We start from the raw sequence: 20,047 nt of genomic DNA, 5'->3' as shown, positions 1-20,047 counted from the left end.
TCTCATCTTGAGTTTGGGAGAAGGAAGAGTCCACACAATGAAGTTGATCTACATATAAACATTCTTTCTGTTATCCCACAGTTGCACATTCTCTAGTTGCAAACAGATAACAGCAGAAATGGAAGCTGAGTCAACAAACAGCCCATACCTTTAGGGAGTTTTGAAAGAGTCCTACATCCCAAGTCAAAGGGATGTAGGTAGTCCCACTGGTCCTGCACCTCTCCTTCCTTGCTTCCCCCCTGTGGGGAAGCTCCAGAAACTATAGTCTCAAAGGTCACATATTTGCCATGCCTTGGTTCTTGTACTGCTGTTTAAGACCAACTCTCCAGATCAACTCCTGCCAGGCAATTTAATAAGTGCTCGTAACAAAGGTTTCCTGCACTGGCAGGGGCAGGGCTGGTACTTTCTCACGATTTATGAGACACCCCAGTCACAATTCTACCACTAGAGGATTCACAACCCTAACTATGGTTACATGAAGTGATAAGGTTGAACTAAGCACCACTGTGCCCCTACCCTACCCAGTAACACCATGCATCATTTTTTTTAAATGGCTTGAAATACTGGTACTATTAAATAAACTTGCACCAGAAGCAATGTAATTACAAAAAATTGAGCCTCATAACTATGGACATCAACAAAATGTGACAGGATAACCAATATAACCTGCTGCAGAGAAAAAGCAGTTCTGTATCCTTTTGGATCATTTTGACCTACACTTTTTCCTTTTTCCAAAATAAGCAGGGATGGAAGGTATCTGGACATGCCTTGCCTTTTGCTTTCATTGGCATACACATTCATGCTCAGATGTTTTTAACATTTATGTTTTTATATAGTAGTCAGGAAAAAAAAGAAATTGAATTATGCCTGCATAACTAACTGCCCACTAATGCCTGTGGCCAGTTTTAGCTGAATAAATATAAGTGTGATGGTGGCCTTTATGACGAACAAATGAGAGTGAATCTGTTGGACTCTTGGGAGTAAATATAACCTTCAGGGCCTTTCAAGCCTGGTTGTGTTAATCAGAAAATAAATAAGAGGTTGTTATACAATTTCTGATACAGATGACAAAGATAAGATTAGGAGCCAGGATGGAGGCTTGCGCAGGGAGCACTAGGCATGTGCCAAGATATGATTGTGCTGTCTCTCCCTTGTGAATTTATAGAGATAAGCAGCCTTAGCAAATTACTATTTAGCACATATTTTTCTTTGGCTCTTCAACGTCTGCATTAATTTTAATGAAAGTCTATCTCTGGATTTGTATTGCATTAGCTGGTTACTTTTCTCCTTCTTTTGTTTGCTTCTGCCATTGTGAAGAATGGTTCAAGCGTGATGGGGTAATTTCAGCACAAATAAGTATTGATACACTAGCAGCTCTATTATAGAAGAAATAAAAAAAATGGAAAAAAAAATAGGTATGCTTATAAGCATACACAGGGCAACATTTTTTTTTAAGAACTAAAAACATTTTATATTTTTAAACACTTTCTTCTAGAGCTAAAATTAGCATTCACATATAATATGCACATAAAAACTATACTCAAACACAGCATTGTATCTCCAACAACCAGTAAGGTTAAAGCCGCTTACACGCGACCGTTTTTCATTACGAGAAAAATGCCATTGTTTTAATTGGTCATTAACCACTTAAGACCCGGACCAAAGTGCAGGTAAAGGACCAGGCCCCTTTTTGCGATTCGGCACTGCGTCGCTTTAACTGACAATTGCGCAGTCGTGTGATGTGGCTCCCAAACAAAATTGGTGTCCTTTTTTTCCCACAAATAGAGCTTTTTTTTGGTGGTATTTGATCACCTCTGTGGTTTTTATTTTTTGCGCTATAAACAAAAATAGAGCGACAATTTAGAAAAAAATGCAATATTTTTTACTTTTTGCTATAATAAATATCCCTCAAAAATATATATAAAAAAAATTGTTTCCTCAGTTTAGGCCGATACGTATTATTCTACCTATTTTTGGTAAAAAAAATCGCAATAAGCGTTTATCGATTGGTTTGTGCAAAATTTATAGCGTTTACAAAATAGGGGATAGTTTTATTGCATTTTTATAAAAAAAAAATTTTTACTACTAATGGCGGCGATCAGCAAATATTTTCATGACTGCGACATTATGGCGGACACATTGGACAAGTTTGACACAATTTTTGGATCATTGTCATTTTCACATCAAAAAATGCATTGTTTACTGTGAAAATTACAATTGCAGTTTGGGAATTAACCACTAGGGGGCGCTGAAGGGGTTAAGTGTGACCTCATATGTGTTTATAAATATAGGGGGGCGGGGCTGGACATGTGACATCATTGATTGCCTTTCCCTATATCAGGGAACAGACGAACAATGACAGCGCCACAACGAAGAACAGGCAAGGTGTGTTTACACACACCTCTCCCAGTTCTTCAGCTCCGGGGACCGATCGCTGGACTCCATTGGCGATTGGGTCCGTGGGTCCCGCGGCCACGGAGCTTCGGACCGGGTCGTGGGCACTAACAAAAATTTAACAATCATGTACAGGTACGTGATTATGCCCAGCCGTGCCATTCTGCTGACGTATATCGGCGTTAGGCGGTCCTTAAGTGGTTAAAAATGACTGTGTGTAGGCTCCAGAGAATTTTTCTCTTAGTGAAAAATGGCCATTAAAAATTTAGAACATGTTCTAATTTTTTGCATCGTTTTTCACGTTGTCGTTTTTCACGGTGTGAAAAACAGTCGTGTGTAGGCTTGTGTGTGTAGGGGGAAGAGTTGGATTTTTTTGTCCAGTTTTTATTGCTGTCTGACTCCCCACTGGAGACAGTCAATCCCCTATTTGTACTGGTGCCCATTCTCATTGGGACAGAAGACAGCAGGAAATTGTCACCAGGACAATAGGAGGAAATCTTATAATCTGGATACTTGTTCCAGATATAACTGTCTAAGAGAGAATTCCCCCTTAACTTTGAAGAAATTACATTCTAATGCCGATCGTGTGTAGGCTTCAGAGCATTTTTCTCGACGTGAAACATGGCCATTAAAAATTTAGAACATGCTCTAAATTTTCGCATCATTTTTCACGTTGTCGTTTTTCACGTCATGAAAAACGGTTGTGTGTAGGCTTTAATGACGGGAAAAAAACATGCATGCTCAGAAGCAAGTTATGAGACGGGAGCACTCATTCTGATAAAACTAGCGTTTGTAATGGAGATAGCACATTTGTCACGCTGTAACAGACTGAAAAGCATGAAGACTGAAAAGCGTGAATCGTCTCTCACCAAACTTTTACTAACACGAAATCAGCAAAAGCAGCCCACAGGGTGGCACCATCTGAATAGAACGTCCCCTTTATAGTGCTGTCGTACGTGTTGTACATCACCGCTCTTTGCATAAGCATTTTTTTTTTCACGGTCGTGTGTATGCAAGGCAGGCTTGACAAGAATCACATTGAAAAAAACATTTTATTTTCTAGGACATTAAGAATGGTCGTGTGTTGTGTCTGTAGGACAGAAAGTGAGATCTCCCCAAATGGACACAGAGAGCAAAATATCTGATAAGTGTTTTAACTGCTCATTAAAATGTTTGTAAAGGAATTTTTTTTATCTTAATAGCTTCCTTTACGTTAATGCAGTGCTGTTTTCATGTCCTCATTGTTCGTTTTTGCTCTCAAGTTGCTGTAATTCTTCTCTGATCTCCACACTTCATGGTTGTCTGTTTCCTGATAACCACAGTGCTGGGAGCTTTCTCTCTGTGGTTACTAACTTCAAGGAGGTGTGATTACTGTGTGTCTAAAACCCCAGTTTCGTTTTCCAAACCATCACTGCCCTGTATGGCTCTGTGGCTCTGTATGCTCTGTACAGCAGAGAGGCAGGAAACAACATGCAAAAACGAAACTAGAAACTACAGGTACATTATATTATTGATTTTTATCTATTTTTAATCGTTTTTAACTAGTAGCCGACCAGCCGCCGTCATTCTACGGCCGCAGGTCGGCTCTCCTGGGCGAGAGCCCGTAGTATAACGTTGGCTCTTAGAGCGGGCACTAGGGGCGCGTGCGCGCCGCCCGAGGCGCACGCGCGCCCCCGACTCCCGTGCGTTTGCCCGGCGGGCGCGATCGCCGTCGGGCACCCGCGATTGCTCGTTACAGAGCGGGGAACGGGAGCTGTGTGTGTAAACACACAGCTCTCGGTCCTGTCAGGGGGGGAAATGCTGATCTTCTGTTCATACAATGTATGAACAGAGGATCAGTGTTTCCCCTAGTGAGGCCACCCCCCCCACAGTAAGAACACACCCAGGGACATACTTAACCCCTTCCCCGCCCCCTAGTGTTAACCCCTTCACTGCCAGTGGCATTTTTATAGTAATCCAATGCATTTTTATAGCACTGATCGCTATAAAAATGCCAATGGTCCCAAAAATGTGTCAAAAGTGTCCGAAGTGTCTGCCATAATGTCGCAGTACCGAAAAAAAATTGCTGATCGCCGCCATTACTCGTAAAAAAAAATATGAATAAAAATGCCATAAAAATGCCCCCTATTTTGTAAACGCTATAACTTTTGCGCAAACAAATCAATAAACGCTTATTGCGATTTTTTTTACGAAAAATACGTAGAAGAATACGTATCGGCCTAAACTGAGGAAATTTTTTTTTTTTTATATATTTTTGGGGGATATTTATTACAGCAAAAAGTAAAAAATATTATTTTTTTTCAAAATTGTCGCTCTATTTTTGTTTATAGCGCAAAAAATAAAAACCGCAGAGGTGATCAAATACCACCAAAAGAAAGCTCTATTTGTGGGAAAAAAAGGACGCCAATTTTGTTTGGGAGCCACATCGCACGACCGCGCAATTGTCAGTTAAAGCGACGCAGTCCCGAATCGCAAAAAGTGCTCTGGTCTTTGGGCAGCAATATGGTCCGGGGGTTAAGTGGTTAAAAGGAATCAGTTAATTATTATGTCTCTATACCCTGTAAACAGTCATTTCAGCATACATTTTTTTTTTATTTACAACTCCTTTAACTGTCGTTGGTACCTTTATTCTGCCAATAACAATATGCGTGCTGTTTCTTTTATTATTATGATAAACAGCTAGCAGAAAGAAGATTGACATCTGAAACAATACGCATCTATGTGCCCGGTTTGGCTGTGTAATATAGTTGTATGTGCATGTAAATGAACCCCTGAAAATTGCTTTCTACACACCACTAATACATTTTGCTTTGATTAATCTGTGGCAAATTATGCAACTTCTTAGCTCAAACAGATAAGAAAGTAAACACATGCAAGTCAGTGCGACATGCATCGACTTTGTTCCCAGCCACCACAGAGTCCTGTCTGCTGTTTTTGGTATTTATAATAAAGTGGATGATATTTTCCGAAAGTGCAGCCATTTGGATCCTATTTGTTTTCACTATGTATGTCTGGATGAGCGGAGTTGGCACCCAGTGAGACAAAATGTAAAGAGGTTTGCAGCAGTGGACCCACCTGGAGCAACGGCATATGTCTTGTGCCATAGTGTTCATGTTACCTTGTGGGGCACCAGTTTGCCAGCATGGGAGAAAAAATGCTTCTCACTATCACCTTAGTTTAGTACATCAGTGCCAGTGCCCATCTATAGCCACACAGAAATCTTTTAAAAACAGGGAAAAGATATATTTTACATTAGTAGAGCATAAAGATCTGTGATACTGATATCAATGAAAACAAGAGAGGCATTGCTGCATAGAAAACTATTGTTCTTTATGTTGTACTACTGCTCTACTACTGTAATATAAATATAGAGTATTTGACCAGACTCTTACCCAATTATTGTCAAAAGATTGGAGCAGCAGATTTCAGTGCTGGGACTGCATGGTATCTTTTGTTGCAGAAAGGGTTGGCCTTTGGTAAAAAAAAATAAAAAATCTAGTTCAGGAGAGGTGAATATGTAAACAAGGGTTTAAAGTAAATTTAAGGTGGAAGTTTAGGAAAATTGTAACTAAGGCTTAACCTGCTTCCATCCCCATTCCAATGCCGCGTACACACGGTCGTTTTTTTGTGATGAAAAAAAAACGACATTTTTAAAAACGTCATTTAAAATGACCGTGTGTGGGGAAAACGTTGTTTTATGTCTTCTGAAAAACGACCAAAAAAAATTTCGAGCATGCTTCAATTTTTTATGACGTTTTTCAAAACGTCGTTTTTTGTGTCATAAAAAATCACTGTGTGTAGCTAAAACGACGTTTAAAACTACATTTTTAAACCTGCGCATGCTCAGAAGCAAGTTATGAAGTGAGCTTGAATGGAACAGAGTGCCGCCGTACGTGGTGAACGTAACCGCGCTTTGCTAGTGCATTTTGAAAAAACGATGGTGTGTAGGCAACGTCGTTTTTTAAAATGAAGTTTGAAAAACGTCGTTTTTTTCCATGATTTCCATCACAAAAAACGACCGTGTGTACGCGGCATAAGCCTATTTGATCTAACCCTGTAAAGAAAAGATTGGTATACTTACCTATTCTGAAGCAACTCTGGTCTGGTCATATGACCTCTCCAGCAGCAGATGCCTGCAAATGCCTGTGTGGTGGGTGACGTCACCCATAGGCTTACTATGGGGCATCCTTTGTCAGCTGTCCCTCCTCTACACTGAAGCCGGGCTTGGACCAGATCATGTGACTGGACCAGAGCAGCTTCAGAATAGGTAAGTATACAGATGTTTTCTACAGGGTTAGATAGAATAGATTTAGAATGGTAGGGGGACTAGATTGAGCCTTGGATAGAATTTGCCTGAATCTCCACTTTAAATTTAATATTTTTTTTTGTATGGAGTAGGGAAGAGTTATAACATTTGTTAGGTTTTATTGCTGTGTCTCTACTAGGGAGATTCACCCTCTCCATTAGTCCCTGTGATCATCTTTACTTGCGTAGTAAGTAATAGGTAAATCAAAATGTCAGGCCTCGTACACACGACAGAGTTTCTCGGCAGAATTTGTCGAGAAACTCGGTCAGAGCCGGATTCTGCCGAGAAACTCTGTCGTCTGTACACTTTTGGCCCGATGGAGCCGCAGAGGAACTCGTCAAGAAAATAGAGAACATGTTCTCTATTTTCTCGTTGTTCTATGGGAGAAGGCGGCCCGCCGAGCTCCTCGGCGGCTTCATCCCTGAACTCGACGAGGAACTCGACGTGTTTGGCGCGTCGAGTTCCTCGGCCGTGTGTACGAGGCCTTACAATTCTCAATGGAAGAGCAATATAGGAATGTTTTCCTATGGGAACATATGTTCTGCTGACAACTAGAAGTGTGATTTACCCTAATTTTGGAGAGATTTCTTCTTACTACCTGTAGTATTTCTGGGATTGAAAGTGAAATTAATTCTTTCCTGTGACACACAGACAAAAAACTGTGCAAAGCCGAGAACCCGCTCGGTAACTTTTTCCACCTACACACGACCGTGTTTCCCCGACAGGAAAAGTGCCATGAGAGCTTTGGTAGGGAATCCCGGCCATGTGTATGCTCCATCGCAGTGTTTCCCATAGGAAAACTGCCGGGTTAAAAACTGCGATGGAGCATACACACGGTCGGTTTTCCCAGCAAAAAGCTCTCATGGCATCCCATGAATCTGATGATATCCACATAGGATGAAGCATGTCAGGCTGGCCGATGAAAGCACGCTAAGAGCCGCAGAGTTTTATTTATGTCATGATGTTCCTTTTTGCCTGTAAGTAGACTACAATAAACACTGTGGGAGTTATTTACTAAAGGCAAATTCACTTTGCACTTGAAAGTGCAGTCACTGAAGATCTGAGGGGGGCATGCAAGGAAAATAAAAAACAGCATTTTAGCTTGGACATGATTGGATGATAAAATCAGCAGAGCTTGCCCTCATTTCAAAGCTTCCTCTCAGATCTAAAGCAACTGCACTTTCAAGTGCACTTGTAGTGCAAAGTGGATTTTCCTTTAGTAAATCAACCCCTGTATGTTTTACCTTTACGGGCTTCACTATTATTGCTTATTTCCTCATACTGGGTAAATTCCTGTTGATGATCGCACAATATACCCACTTGATCTTGTGAGTCCTGGAAGTCTTTCTGATGCTGATGTCTTTGGATATTCTTTTGATTGATCTATCAAGTCTGGAGTGTTGCATTTACTACTGACCCCTGCATTGTATGATTACATAGCCTGTTGTCTTATCTTTTTGGTAAGCAGATTGATAGCAGCTTGGTGGAGGTTTCATATCAGCTTTATATCAGTTTTATTTTATATGGACTTTTTTCACATTGACTATCACATTGTCATTATTAAACAGAAAAACAAATCAGCGCAATAAACACAAAATAACAAGCAGCTGGACACTAGGGCCCGGATTTACAGACATCGGGGTAAATGTAAGCGGGCGTAGCGTAGCGTATCGTAGTTACGCTACGCCGCCGCAGCTTAGAGAGGCAAGTGCTGTATTCACAAAGCACTTGCGTCTAAAGTTACGGCGGCGTAGCGTAAATGTGCCGGTGTAAGCGTGCCTAAATCAAATGAGGAACAGAGGGGCGTGTTTTATGTAAACTAAGCATGACCCCACGTAAATGACGCTTTTTTTGAACGGCGCATGCGCGTGCATGCTCAGTATCACGTCGAATTTTCAAATTAGATTACGCCCGCTCAATGCCTAGACGACGTGAGCGTAACTTACGTCCATCCCCATTCACGGACGACTTACGCAAACAACGTAAAATCCGACGCTGTTCGTACGTTTCCGACGTCCATACCTAACATGACTTACCCCTGCTTTATGAGGGGTAACTTTACGCCGCCGTATGTCTTACGTAAACTATGTATCTTGATACGCCGGGCGAACGTACGTTTGTGAATCCGCGTATTTAGCTAATTAGCATATTCAACACGGAAATATATGGAAGCACCACCTAGCGGCCAGCGGAAATATGCACCCTAAAATACGACGGTGTAAGAGACTTACGCCGCTCGTATCTTAGCCAAATTTATGCGTAACTGATTCTAAGAATCAGCCGCATAGATACGACGGCTCTCATTCGGACTTACGACGGCGTACATGGCGCTACGCCGTCGTAAGTCCTTTGAGAATCTGGGCCTAGGAGTCAAAATCAAAAAAATTCCTATAGTAAATGTACAAAAGATAGTGCAGCGCTAGAAACAAGTCCATGAAAGGTCATCCACGTGCCTTTGTTTGTGAGTGATTCACTTTTTATAGCAATAAATCTTGTATTTGTTTATGCGGAGAGCACTATGGTTTGTCCTCCTTACTTTACACGATTGCATTCATCCATCCATTTCAATACTTGGTATTATCTTATTTGATTGCCTGGTTCCTATCGGAGCATTGACTGGATTATACCCTTATGGGAAAGTGCATTTGACCCTATCTAACAGAGGGTCCATCCTGTGAGGTGAGCGGCCATTTCAGCTTTTGGTGGAGGTGTTTCACTATTGTTTCCACGCTCATCCCCTGCATGATACCCGTACTTCAGTCACCTTTAGGATCACATGGATGACCTTTCATGGACTTGTTTCTAGCGCTGCACTATCTTTTGTACATTGTTATTATTCACTGAAGCGCTGCATTTTGGATTACAATTTTTGAGAAGAGCATAAAATTATGGTATAACAAGTTATACATTTTTCTACATCATTGAAAAAAACTGACTCAAATAAAAGTAATAGTCGTTAGATATACACAGCTTATTATGATTGTATTCACGTCTCATGTCCCACGTTCTCATGCCCCATGATGCTTTAGTAAGTATAAGTTGCTTGCTACAATTGGAAAGATGTATTACAAGTTACTTTCAATATAAATATCTGTGTTTGGTTTGCAGAATAGAATTTTCCATTTTGCTCCCTGTTGATGTTAAAATCATTCTCATGTTTAAAGGGATATAGATTTTATTTTTGATGGAATGTTTTCAAGAATGTTAGAATCCCACTGTGAAGATTAATTGCTCTTAGCAGTCTGCTATAATGCCCACCTGTCCAGCACTGTGCTATGCTTTGACACTTTTAAATGTGCATTTGCCTAGCTGGAAAATAACTATAGTCACAAGAGACAGGGGTACCTCTCGTGAAGGCCCTACTGCCTAAAGTTTAGCATTAGATATTACATTTCATGTTCACTGTTCCTAAGAAATGCTCAAAATTCAGTGGTTCTGTTAAACCAACAGCAGTAATCATTTGTATAACAGAATGCAGTAGAAAGATGTACTAAAATGATCTCTTTGGGCATATTCTTTAAAGCAGCGTAAAAAGAAAATATGATGTGCAAAGTGCAGTAATTTTCTAGTCAACCACATCAACCAGTCTGATGTAACTTTACTTAAAACCTTTACTTGCCGTGGATTACTACACTTTGCACATTGATTTTATTACATGCTTTTCTAGCCTACAACCTTGTAGTTACAGACCTATACATTTTTGCACGCCTTATTTTTATTAACAGCTAACTAAATCAGATCTATTTGGGAAAGAAACAATTGTCAACCACTCAGAAATGTAAAAAATATATATACTTTAAAATGTCTGATTGAAGACACAGACTTTTTATTGCATGATAATTATTGCCTTTTGTAGACCCTACAATTACTTAATATCAGTAAAGATGTTCACATCAGTCATGTGACAAATCTGGTTGCGCATTACCAACCAAAAATGGCAGACACAGACATATGCAGTGCCAACACAGGTACCTTTAAAGTGTAACTTTTCTTGTACTATATGTTTTGGCTAAGGTAGGGAAGGGTAAAACCCATTTAAAACCCTTTCACACTGAGGCGCTTTTCAGCCGTTTTGCGACAAAAATAGAGCCTGTAAAGTGCCCGAAAAGCACCTCTCAAGCCACCCTAGTGTAAAAAGCCCAAATGTTTTCACACTGGGGCGGTGCACTTGCAGGACAGGAAAAAAAGTCCAGCAAGCAGTATATTTGGGGCAGTGGGGGAGCGGAGTATACACCGCTCCTCCACCGCCCCTGCCTATTGAAATTAATGGGTAGTGCTGCCGAAGCGCCCTGGTAGCGGGCAAAAAGTGCCGCTATAACAGCGGTAAAGCGCTGCTAAAACTTACGGCACTTTACTGCTAACTCCCGCACCACCCCAGTGTGAAGGGGGTCTAACAGTTTATTTTATACTACTCTGTATGGTTGATTTACTAAAACCAGAGTGCAAAATCTGGTGCAGCTGTACACGGTAACCAATCAGCTAATAACTTCAACTTGTTCAATTAGGCTTTGACAAAAAAAAAACTGGAAGATGATTGGTTTCTATGGAGATCTGCTCCAGATTTTGCACTCCCCCTTTTTAGTTAACCAACCCCTGGGTCTTGATAGGTAGATTCACTTTATTTCCTGTTCTGAAGACATAAAAAAAAGTGAGAGAAAATCTGTCCAAGGGGAGAATTGCATTGTCCCTAAAACAAGTGTCCTCATTGAAAAATGTATCCTCGTTTTTTTCTTTGGTGACAAATGTATAATTTTGGATTTTCCATCACTTTCTGTCTTAGGGACAATGGTCACCAGGACAAATAAAGATGATGAATCTGCTCAGTGGGTTTGCAGCCTACAATAAATATATGACTGGTACTTTAATTTAATTTCCACAGCTGAAAATATATTTGGGTTCTACATATACGTTATCGCTGTCCTATAGTAATTGTAATAAAGTCAACATTTATTAACATTTGTAATCATATCTTTGTTCTATATAAAATACAATTTCCCTGCAATTGGCCATAACCTAATGCAACTCCAGGCATACCCCACTTTTAATCAGGCTAATTTCTGCATATAAACCAATGAGCTTCTAACACCAGCTTGTTCAATTAAGGCTGGTAATAAAACGTGGAAGCTCATTGGTTTCTGTGCAGAAGTGAGCCTGATTTTGCGCTTTACAGCTTTAGTAAATAAACCCCATTGTGTACTTAAAACTAGGGTATGCCTGTATGCTTTGGCTTGACTAAATCAAATCAAATGGTTGGGAAAGACATACACGTGTATGTATATATATATATATATATATATATATATATATATATATATATATATATATATATATATATATATATATATATATATATATATATATATATATATGTATGTATATATATATATATATATATATATATATATGTATATATATATATATATATATATATATATATATATATATATATATATATATATATATATATATACACACACAGAAAAAGAGAGTAGATATATATATATATATTATGCTTAAATTGTATGATTAAATATATGTTTTTCTTTTGCTGTACAGTGGGAAGAAATTGGTGAGGTTGATGAGAACTATGCTCCAATACATACATATCAAGTTTGTAAAGTGATGGAACAGAATCAAAACAATTGGCTCTTGACTAGTTGGATATCCAATGAAGGGGCTTCAAGAATCTTTATTGAGCTCAAATTTACACTACGGGATTGCAACAGTCTTCCAGGGGGACTTGGTACTTGTAAAGAAACGTTTAATGTATATTATTTTGAGTCAAGTGAAGAAGATAGTAGGAACATTAGAGAAAACCAGTACATCAAGATCGATACTATTGCAGCTGATGAAAGCTTTACCGAGCTGGACTTGGGAGACAGGGTGATGAAGCTAAACACTGAGATCAGAGATGTAGGACCACTGACCAAGAAAGGTTTTTACCTTGCCTTCCAAGATGTGGGCGCTTGTATTGCTCTGGTTTCTGTCCGTGTTTACTACAAGAAGTGTCCATCAGTGGTACGTAATTTAGCACTTTTCCAAGACACAATCACTGGAGCAGATTCATCACAACTTTTGGAAGTATCAGGAACATGTGTCAACAATTCCGTGACTGAAGAGGCTCCCAAAATGCACTGTAGTGCAGAAGGGGAATGGCTTGTACCAATAGGAAAGTGTATGTGTCAAGAAGGATATGAAGAAAAGAACAATACTTGTCAAGGTAATTTTTTTGGCTATTAAAACCAAATGATTGGAACACTGACATGATATTGTAACTAATCTAAGTAATTCAATTAAAAAATGAAAATAACCAAACATTTTAAAAATACACACTAAGGGATTCATTCCTGCTCAGTTTAAGACATTAACATATTTGTAGTTATTTGATGTTGATTTGCTAAAAGAATAAAGAATGTCCACTTAGCAAAATGAAAACAGAGACCCTACTTTCTTACAAATTACCTAAATACATAAGGCAAATACAGATTTTTCAATTCTCCTTCACATGACTGGGCATTCAAAATGAACACAGCTATCTGGAAATATATATTCTCTTTTGCAGTTTCAGCCCCACTTTATATGGTGTTTTATCCTGAAATGCATTCATATGAAATACTGGTAAAAAATGGAGTTGCAGCAATAAAAAAAAGTATTTTATATTTTTTAAATATAACCATATTTACTGCAATCAAACCTGCTGACAGAAAAGCTATGGCACTCAATTATGTCATGATTGAATTTAAGTATATGAGCAAATTTACATGCAATCTAAATAGTAGCTGTACATTTGTATACCTTGACATAAATCATATTTATGATATTGGGAAATGATCATAGCTGACAAATACATATTGTTATCATTAATATTTAAATACATAACAGTATACAGTAAGTGATGGCAGTGGATAATTTCAAATGGATTAAATTAATACATTTTACTTTGTATACAAAACTGGTGACACGTTTAGGTGATGTGAATGTGAAGTAGTATGCATGTTTTTCATGTTTTCTCAGTTCTTATTTATTTTTTTAGAATATTGTTGATACTTGTTATGCATAGGAACATATTCTTAACTGCAGACTTCCTAGTGCATATTTTGCATAATTTTCCTCAGTTTTTAATCTTTGACTGCAGTTTCATAAATGAATGCCAAAAGTAAAGGTTATATCAACACAGTGGGTTGGAGTACTTTCTTGAAAATATTTTAATTGAAACTTGATCAGGCATGCTTCCGCTTAGGATGGAAAATTATACAACGGTTATATTTTTAATACGGCTCTCTTCTTACTTTTTTCTTGGCATTTAGTATAATAATAAAGAAGTGATCTGCTTTATTAACTCAGGGAAATGGATTATAAAAATAAAGAGCTCCAGTTTAGCAATGATCCGAGCAGCATCAGCAAAAAGAAAAAATTAATCTAACAATATTACCATTTGTAAGAAATAGCTAAATGCTTTAGCATATGGAAAGCCCAGCATGATATGGAATTACATCATGTATCCATTATGCAATTTAAAAAAAAACTATATCATTAACATTGATGTCAATGTGAAAAAGTCTAATTGAACTGCAAAGTGACTAACTTTACAAAAAGGCTTTAAAAATCTCAAATTGAGTAAAGTCAGATACATTTTGATTTTCCATATTTCAGCCTATGCTATTTACAATATGACTGGGTGTACACTACTCCTGTTGTCTTGTATCATGGCACTATTAATTTTGCTATTGAGAGAGGTTACCTTGATGCCTAAAGAGTTTGAAATAGAGTCATCCACAGAACCAAGAAACCAAAGTAAATTTTAAGTAGGTAGGTCATATGAGCTTCCACTAACAACAACAGAAAATGTCCAACAAGTTAGTCACTAAGTATTATTTAAGGTATACTGGCTTTACAAATCATATTAAATAAACCTTAAGTGATTTATGGTATATATAGAATATACAGTATACATATACATATATATGTGTGTGTATATATATATATATATATATATATATATATATATATATATAAATAGCACTGCAGGAATTACACTTTGCTATAATGTAAAGTGGTGAGTGTACAGTTTGTATAATAACGTAAATTTGAAGTTCCCTCAAAATAACTCAACACACAGACATTAATGTCTAAACCGATGGCAACAAAAGTGAGTACACCCCTAAGTGAAAATGTCCAAATTGGGTCCAAAGTGACAATATTTTGTGTGGCCACCATTATTTTCCAGCACTGCTTTAACCCTTTTGGGCATGGAGTTCAAGAGTTTCACAGTTTGCCACTGAAATCCTCTTCCACTCCTCCATGACGACATCACAAAGCTGGTGGCCGCCACACAAGCTTGACATCATCTGAACCAAATACGTTTATTTTGGTCTCATTACGCCACAGGACATGGTTCCAGTAATCCATGTCCTTAGTCTGCTTGTCTTTAGCAAACTGTTTGTGGGCTTTCTTGTGCATTATTTTTTGAAGAGGCTTCCTTCTGGGACAACAGCCATGCAGACCAATTTGCGGCATATGGTCTGAGCACTGACAGGCTGACTCCCCACCATTTCAATCTCTGCAGCAATGCTGGCAGCACTCATACGTCTATTTCCCAAAGACAACCTCTGGATATGACACTGAGCACGTGCACTCATCTTCTTTGGTCGACCATGGCAAGGCCTGTTCTGAGTGGGGCCTGTCCTATTACACTGCTGTATGGTCCTCGCCACCGTGCTGCAGCTCAGTTTTAGGGTCTTGGCAATCTTCTTATAGCCTAGGCCAGGGATATGCAATTAGCGGACCTCCAGCTGTTGCAAAACTACAAGTCCCATCATGCCTCTGCCTCTGGGTGCCATGCTTGTGGCTGTCAGAGTCTTGCTATGCCTCATGGGAATTGTAGTTCTGCAACAGCTGGAGGTCCGCTAATTGCATATCCCTGGCCTAGGCCATCTTTATGTAGAGCAACAATACTTTTTTTCAGATCCTTGGAGAGTTCTTTGCCATGAGGTGCCATGTTGAACTTCCAGTGATCAGTATGAGTATGATCAGTATGAGTGAGAGCGATAACACCAAATTTAACACACCTGCTTCCCATTCACACCTGAGACCTTATAACACTAATGAGTTAAATGACCCCAGGGAGGGTAAAATGCTAATTGGGCCCAATTTGGAAATTTTCACTTAGGGTGTACTCATTTTTGTTGCCAGCGGTTTAGAAATTAATGGCTGCGTGTTGAGTTATTTACACATTTACACAGTTATACAAGCTGTACACTCACTACTTTACATAGTAGCAAAGTGTAATTTCTTCAGTGTTGCCACATCCAAAGAAGGTATAATAAAATATTTTCAAAAATGTGAGTAGTGTACTCATTTTTGTGAGATACTGAGATATATATATATATATATATATATATATATATATATATATATATATATATATATATATATATATATATATATATATATATATATATATATATATATATATATATTTATATATATATATATATATATATATATATATATATATATATATATATATATATATATATATATATATATATATATAGAGAGAGACACTGCTGATTTTGTATATTGCAAATAGGGACATATAAAACCTAAGGTGCTATCTTGTGGAAATATAGACCAACTCCTATGCTCACTGGCTCTGGCACACCACCACCAGCTTCTTGTGCTATACTTTTGCCCAATCACTGTGATGGACTTTGTCATTAGCGAATAGTAAGTGGCAAGCTGTGGGAGAGGGCAAAACTAAGCCAGTGATCATAAAAAAAATGGTACCTGTTTTAGTGACAGAGCACTTTGGATTTCAGGGGCTCCCAGGCTCTATGCAAGGGACAATAGTTGGTATCAAAGCTGAAAATGTTAGTCCTTAGAACTGTCCTTAATTATCAGAACTGACATGAATATTCTCCAAAAACAGTAGTTGACCTGCTGTGACACAGATCCTTTGGCTTTATTTGTTCTGAGTTATTAATACAAGGCAATTATTCAAATTAGAAGATTTGTCATAACTTGATGCTTGTCATCAAGACAAAAAGTATGAAAAACGCTGGTTCGGCATAACAGGAAGCAACTAGCATTTTCAGAGGTTGGTTTCTTTTTGAGGATGACCTCCTTCATAAGAAACACATGCATGAATGAATAATATGAACTGCAGCATTTAAAATGCTAGATGTATTTATATTCTTGTTTAATTAGCAAATCTGATTTGAGTACATCTCATGTCATGATATTCTGAGCCCCAACACCCTGGCTTAGCAGTTAAGGGTCAAAATGAAAATGATTTTAAATGCAGTCAAATATGTTAACGGCAGTGGTAAAAAATAAAAAGGCTTACAAAGGAAAATGTGTACTTTTGACAGTGTATAATTAAACTGGAGCAGGAAAACTAATGGAGGTGATTATAATTAGGAGGAACTAATGACCCTTAGAACACCTATAAATGTGTGCCTTCTGTTCCTATTTATAAAAAAAATTGTGATAAATAACTTGCAGAAGAGTGTATGGCTGAGCTTGCTGTATCATTTATGTAATTAGGAAATAATTAGAGGTGAGTGATTTTTTGAAAATCTCCTTGGTGATTATTCTGAGTGAAGTGATCAATTGATTAAGCTGATTTTGTTGACTCGATAAAGTCAGATATGCTAGGGAGTTAACCACTTTCAAGACATGTTGTGTGCTGTATAGAAGCAGTATTGGTTTCCATTTGTTTTACTGCCATCCCTACTAATAGTGTGAACAACTTGGTTTCACATCAGATTGTTGGGCCTCCATTTACTTTCTAAGTAACAAAATTCAAGGTTCTCCATTCCTTTTTTTTTTATTAACGCTGTATTTAGCGTAGACCTGTGCACACTGAAATATTTTGTTTCAGAATTTAGTTTTCGTCCAAAAAATTAATTAATTTAATTACTCCCAAAATTCATTTTTATTTATTTTGTTTCATAAGAAAAATGCATTAGTCCGAAAATTCGAATGAATTAAGGTCGAATCTGACTCATTGAAGGCTTATGGTGTCTGTCGAATGTTCTAAGAAGATTTGACGGAGCAGCTAAACTGTACAATGCCGCAATCGTACATTTCCGGTCGAATGTTCCACCTACAAGCTATAAAAGAATTTTAATGTTGTATGACACTAGTAATAATTATATTTATAAATTATTATTACTAATCAACCAACATTCGAATTCTTCTATAGCCTGTGGGCCGAGCATTTGACTGGAAATGTACGATTGCGGCGCCGTACAGTTTAGCCGATTGTCGAATCTTCTTAGAACTTTCAACAGACACCATAAGCCTTCAATGACAGATTCAACGTTTGTATGTTTTTCACTGCTTCATCAAATCTTCATCGTTCATGTCAAATGGTCTACCCCAACACTGTCTCTATAATGTCAAATCTTTTCTCTCTATGTCCAATCTTTCCTCTCTATGTAGAATAATATTGGACTACTAGAGCTAAGGTTAGGCACATTCGACCACAGGTTCGATAGACACAGATTGCTATTGTCAGTGTCATGTCGAATCTTCTATCCATATCGAACTGTTGTAGCAACGAAAATGAAAAGAAAGCATTTTTTATGTCAGATCTTTCGGATTTCAGATTTTATGCGTTCATTTTCGTTTGTTAAAATGATAACGAAAATAACCGAAATTCGGACAAAAATGCATTCGGACAAAAACGAATGCACGTGTCTAATTTAGCACTCAAATAGTTATTTGGTAAGGCAAATTCAGCAGTTTCATATCTACCTCCTTAAATGTATCTTGTAATATGAAATATAAATGTGGGGTTCTACACTATGGCAGTAAAAAAGAGGCAGGACTTTTGAGAAAATAGGAGACATTTGTTTTATCAAGCTTGGCATATGTTTGGAATATCTTCTGACGTTTGAAATGTGTCAATGAGTGGACACTTCACTATTGAAGCAGTGATTGTTATAGTAAAGAATTGCAGGAAAAATATCATGCAAAAAATGTTGATGACGCATGATTTATTCATTTGTGTTTAGTTATAGGGAGGGAGGTAAATGAAAACATATACCATAAATGACAAGATTGTACTTTTCTAAGGATATACAATTATCTACGTTTGGCATCATCTATCCCTTTTCTTCCTAGGTAGATTGAACTTGACCCATCCCCTTTATTCATTGGATTTTAGTTATTTCAATCACAAAGGCTCACATATGGTCATTAGCACAGCTTCCTAGTTTTAGGGAGTATGTACTTCACCCTGTCACATGAGCCGTAATCTGCCTAAATTACATACAGAAGCAAAGGTTACATGGGCCTAACAAAAAAAGGTATATAATGGGTATGTAATAGAAATATAAAGGTTTTGATGGATAAATTATGTAGCATGTTGATAAGGGGGAACGGAGGAAACAGGGTAGGCAATATATAAGCAGATTCAACATTAACCCTTTTGTGGTGTTGCAGCAATTGCTTTGATCGATCACATGACTTGCAAATATCTGGTTGTGCCATTATTGATTACATCCATTTTATATTGTAAGGCCGCGTACACACGGTCAGACAAAACCGATGAGAATGGACCGAGGTTCAGTTTCATCGGTCCAAACCGACCGTGTGTATAGCCCATCGGTCTGTTGTCCTTTGATCCAAAATTTTAAAACATGCTTTAAAATCGAACCGATGGACCGCTGCCCGATCGGTCCAAACCGATGGTTAGTACAGAAAGCATCGGTTCAAAACCCGCGCATGCTCAGAATCAAGTCGACGCATGCTTGGAAGCATTGAACTTTGTTTTATTCAGCACGTCGTGTGTTTGACGTCACTGCGTTCTGACCTGATCGGTTTTTGGAACGATGGTGTGTACGCACATCAGACCATCAGGCAACTTCAGCGGTGAACCGATGGAAATGGCCCGTCGGACCAATCTCATCGGTTTGGAACGACTGTGTGTACGCGGCCTCAGACTTCTGAGTTTTTCTGTTCTCTTCTTTTAAAACATCTAAAGCATGCTATATAATTTACAAGTGTAATATTTCAAAATTCTGTAATTATGATCTGTCACAAAAATCACAGCACCCTCTTTAGAATGTCTTCTGGTCTTCTCTCCAGAAGGAAGATGCCATCTTTGTTCAGGCATCATCCAAACTCAGCATAAACTTACTGGGATAAATGCTGGCTCAGGGATCACACAATAATGTAGACCTTGGTGCTTGTGAAGGTCTTGCCTATTCACAAGTTCCTAACATAGATCAACCACTGCTGCAACCTTACTTCAAAGTTACCTTGTTGCAATGTTGAAGTCGGGAGAGATGGGTGGTAGGCTGCCTGAAACAGACTGATGACCTTATCTGAGTCTAG

General features: G+C 38.2%; 1 protein-coding gene across 3 annotated transcripts in view; it reads left to right on the top strand.

The window, feature by feature from the left end:
- The window catches only part of EPHA5 (EPH receptor A5), a 389,544-nt gene that overhangs the window by 69,651 nt on the left and 299,846 nt on the right, over positions 1-20,047 (top strand). For all 3 annotated transcript variants that reach the window (XM_040324659.1, XM_040324651.1, XM_040324667.1), the window contains exon 2: positions 12,257-12,920. In XM_040324659.1, coding sequence (XP_040180593.1) covers positions 12,257-12,920 — 664 coding nt within the window. The remainder of the gene's footprint in view (positions 1-12,256; positions 12,921-20,047) is intronic.

This window comes from Rana temporaria, chromosome 1 (assembly GCF_905171775.1).
Source record: "Rana temporaria chromosome 1, aRanTem1.1, whole genome shotgun sequence".
NCBI classification, from domain to species: Eukaryota; Metazoa; Chordata; class Amphibia; order Anura; family Ranidae; genus Rana; species Rana temporaria.
The sequence above is the reverse complement of the archived record's forward strand: the minus strand, read 5'-3'. Positions and strand labels throughout refer to the sequence as shown.